This window comes from Armigeres subalbatus, chromosome 1 (genome assembly GCF_024139115.2).
Source record: "Armigeres subalbatus isolate Guangzhou_Male chromosome 1, GZ_Asu_2, whole genome shotgun sequence".
NCBI classification, from domain to species: domain Eukaryota; kingdom Metazoa; phylum Arthropoda; class Insecta; order Diptera; family Culicidae; genus Armigeres; species Armigeres subalbatus.
This window is the reverse complement of record NC_085139.1, coordinates 156,096,213-156,100,170: the sequence shown is the minus strand read 5'-3', so window position 1 is coordinate 156,100,170 and position 3,958 is coordinate 156,096,213. Positions and strand designations below refer to the sequence as shown.

Below are 3,958 nucleotides of genomic sequence, written 5' to 3'. Positions count from 1 at the left end.
TCATATCTCGCGACTCGCACCGATGAAACAGGTTCCTCGGTCACTATAAATCGTTTTAGGCGTACCTCGGCGTGCCACACAGCTTCGAAGACTCATGATGCATGAGTCGGTACTTAATGTGTGTACCACTTCTATGTGGATTGCACGAGTAGTCAAACATGTCACCAGCATTCCCCAACGTTTCTCTACTCGGCGGCCTACAACGACTTCCATCGGTCCGAAATAATCAACACCAATATGGGTGAATGGTCGAGCGAAGGCGTCGAGTCGCTCTGGAGGAAGATCGGCCATTATAGGTGGCTGTGGAGCAGCACGGAGATTCTTGCACTGTTGACAGTCATGACGTACCTTTGCATAGGTCGCTCGTAGTCGAGGTATGGAATATCTTTGTCGTAATTCATTGATAGCGGTCTCGTGATTTTGGTGGTTATATTTATTATGATAGTGGGCAATAATAAGTTTGGTGGTGTGGTGGTCACGTGGTAGGATTATCGGGTTCTTGGCCTCTTCGATGGCCGAAGCACAGGCACTAATTCTTCCGCGCATCCTCATCAATCCTTGGTTGTCTATCCATGGGGTCAGCTTAAACAGTGAACTATTCTTGGGAATGTTTGCCGCTTTATGTAATGCAGCTATCTCGTCCGGGTAAGCCTCTCGTTGGGCTTGGCATATCAAGTAGCGTTCAGCAGCCTGCGTTTCGTCCGTGGACAATGGTCCGCAACGGATTGGGATTTTGTCAATCTTCAGGCGACAGTTTGTTGCGAAGCGATAAATAAATGCAGCTATTTTGGTCATTCGTTTCCAGCTGGAGACGTTGATTACTGGATCTGACACGGTAAAGTGGGTTAGCACACAGGGTCGCAGTTCGGTATCTGTCGTGCTACCTTTTGCAAGTTGACACGGCCAAGTTTCTTCTCGTTTCCGTAGAAAGTCCGGACCGTTGAACCATCTGGATTCAGGGGTCATGTCTGGGAGCTTCTCCCATTTCGTGCCGTCGTCAGCGACGTTCATCTTTGTCGGAACCCAACGCCATTGGTTTTGATTTGTTGTTTCCAGAATCTCGCTGACTCGGCAGGCGACAAATGGAGTATACCGCCGATGATCCGAGTTTATCCAGCAAATTACATCTCTGGAATCTGTATGATAGATCCGCTTGGTTACAGTGAAAGACAGAGAATTAAGGACCGCCTGGGAAAGTCTTGTACCAATAACTGCAGCCATGAGCTCGAGCCGAGGAATCGATAGATATTTTAAGGGAGCGACTCTTGTTTTGGCGGCGATCAAACAACATTGAACTGATTCATTTTGTATGATGCGTAGGTAGCACGCTGCAGCCATACCGTTTTCGCTCGAATCAACGAATGTGTGCAATTGTGCATTATTATACCCGTATTCAGATCGAGAGAGAAAGCACCGAGGTATTTGTACCTGTTCAACCTGAGGCAAGATTTGCAACCAGCTTCGCCACTTAGCAAAGGTATTGTTGTCGATCTTTTCGTCCCACTGAATACCACTACGCCAGATTTCCTGCAGCAAAATCTTCAAGAACATAAGGAGCGGCGCGATGAGTCCAAGCGGGTCGAAGATCGTCATTAGGACCCGGAGAACCTCTCGTTTTGTAGGGTGGATGCTTCCTCGCCACAGGTCTCGATCGTAGCGGTTCCAGTTGATTTTAAAGGTGAATGCATCATCAGCTGTACTCCACCACATTCCCAAAACCTTTTCAGTCTCCATTTCTAAACAAAGGTTTAGGTTCTTTTCCTCGACGTTACTTCCACGTAGAGTTTTTAGGACACGTTGCGAATTGCTGGTCCAGTTACGGATTTCAAACCCACCCTGCGAGTGCACAAACTTGACGTCCTGGGCGAGATTGATGGCTTGCTCTTCCGTTTCCACACTCACCAACATATCATCTACGTAGTGTTGCTTCTTAATAACCTCTACGGCTGCGGGATAATCCTGGGTAAAGCGTTTTGCATTCGAGGTCATTACATAATGGGCGCTACTAGGGGAGCAGCAAGCACCGAATGTCATGACGCACATGACGTATATTGCTATCGTTCCGCTCTCGTCTCTCCAGTAGAACCGCTGACATTGTTGGTCTTCACTGCGAATCAACACTTGGTGAAACATTTCACGTATGTCACCTGTTAGGGCTATGTGATGCTCACGGAAACGGATGAATATAGTAAACAAGGAAGATAGATGATCTGAACCTTTCAGCAGAACAGAATTCAGCGATGTTCCGAATGCTTTGGCAGCCGTGTCCCTCACGATTCTTACTTTTGCTGGCTTATTTGGATTTGACACTGGGAATACTGGAAGATACCAAAGACGTGGGAATGATTGACGCAACTCTTCATCGGATAGCTTCCGTATGTAGCCATTATTCAGATAGTCGGCCATTTTCTTCCACAAGGTTTGAGCAATCATTTCATCTTTCTACGTGCTTTTATCGAGACTTAGGAACCGCCGTGGAGCTATTGCTTTGCTATCCGGCAGCTCAATTGTATCGAAACGCCACAGTAACCCGGTTTCGTAGCGTTCGCCTGTAAACTTGGTTTGCGATTGGAGAAGAGATCGCGCTCGTTGATCGTCGACGGAGAGGATTGCATCATTTGTTTTCATGATTCCTAGGCTATCGATAGCAAAGTATTCTTTGACAACCTGATGTAGATCCTCATCTGCTTTGTGATATTCCTCACAGGAACCGATGTGGTAGACGGAGTGCACTGGGCTGGTTGCAGCTTCTGAAATGCCTCCTCCACACACCGTCCAGCCTAGCCGCGTCTTAATAGCAATAGGGTCGTTGGGCTTGCCTTCGCGGCATTTGAGGGCAAGGCTGAGATGTTGGTTCTTTAGCCCGATTAGAATCCGTGGTCGAACGTTGAAGTATGAATCGACCGGAAGTCCTTTCAGGTGTGGGTACAACGATGATAACTCCTCAATGCTCATCGTCTGATACGGAAGTAGAAGCTCATTTACTGTACGCACGCCACTGATGGTGAAACTCTTGGATCCTTGTTGTACGCCGGCTATCTCCAACTCGATAACTCTTGACTTAACTTCTTGGCGCTGCGCACCACCGGTCCAATGCAGACACAGTGATTTAACTGCGCCTCCCAGTTCTAATTCATCGGCTAACTCTTCGTCGAGCAACGTCAAATCGGAGCCGTCGTCGAGAAATGCATGAGTACGAATCGAACTGCTTTTCCCACGCAGCACTACTGGTAGGTAGCGGAACAATATATCGCTTGACTTGGCTTGATGCGTGTGGCAACCGTAAGCTGTACAATTGGTTCCTGTACTGGGGGGTTGTGAGCTGTCGACTATCGGAGGCGCTATTGCACGAGGTAAGGGCATCTCTGACGCACGCGATGTTGGTCGTTGTGCAGCAAAGCATGGTGCTTGAACTGACATCCATTCTTACCGCATAATTTGGCTCGGCATACGCCATGGTGACGGCAGAGACAACGGCGACATAGTGCAAACTCTCGTATTATAGCCCAACGTGAATCCTGACCAAGTTCCAGGAAGCGCTTGCATTTTTCAATTGTTCTGCAGGTTCCTGCACAAACGAGGCACTGCTCACTAGGAGTGAAACCTTTCCGCTAGGGTCATTAGCTGTCAACGATGATGACGAATTGCTAACGACGTGTGCGTTTACGAATGCATTCCTTTCTTTATTCCGCTTCTGTCACTTCGCACCGGTCTGGGATTTGAGATGCTCGATAGTCACTGTGCTAGCGGCCTCCGCGAGAGAGTAAATCCAGGTACTGAAAGCTGCTAAGTTTACTCCGGTTAGGGAAACCCTGTACTGTGCCCAATTCAGCTTGATTGTTGGAGGTAACTTGCCAACAAGCTGATGCAAGAAGGGTTTTGTTGTACAAGTATTCATCCAGTCCGCAGGCGTCCACGGTCGCACAAAAGTTTTCCACGTTTACGGCAAAGTCTACTA

General features: G+C 48.1%; 1 protein-coding gene across 1 annotated transcript; it reads right to left on the bottom strand.

Moving 5' to 3' along the window:
* On the bottom strand, positions 1–2,433 carry LOC134206653 (uncharacterized). The gene has a single exon (XM_062682380.1). The coding sequence runs from the start codon at positions 2,431–2,433 to the stop codon at positions 1–3; it is 2,433 nt and encodes an 810-aa protein (XP_062538364.1).
* Positions 2,434–3,958: the final 1,525 nt, after the last annotated feature.

Bases quoted from the DNA above. Each gene is read 5' to 3' on its own strand.
- LOC134206653 (XM_062682380.1), bottom strand. From the start codon at position 2,433: ATGATTGCTCAAACCTTGTGGAAGAAAATGGCCGACTATCTGAATAAT.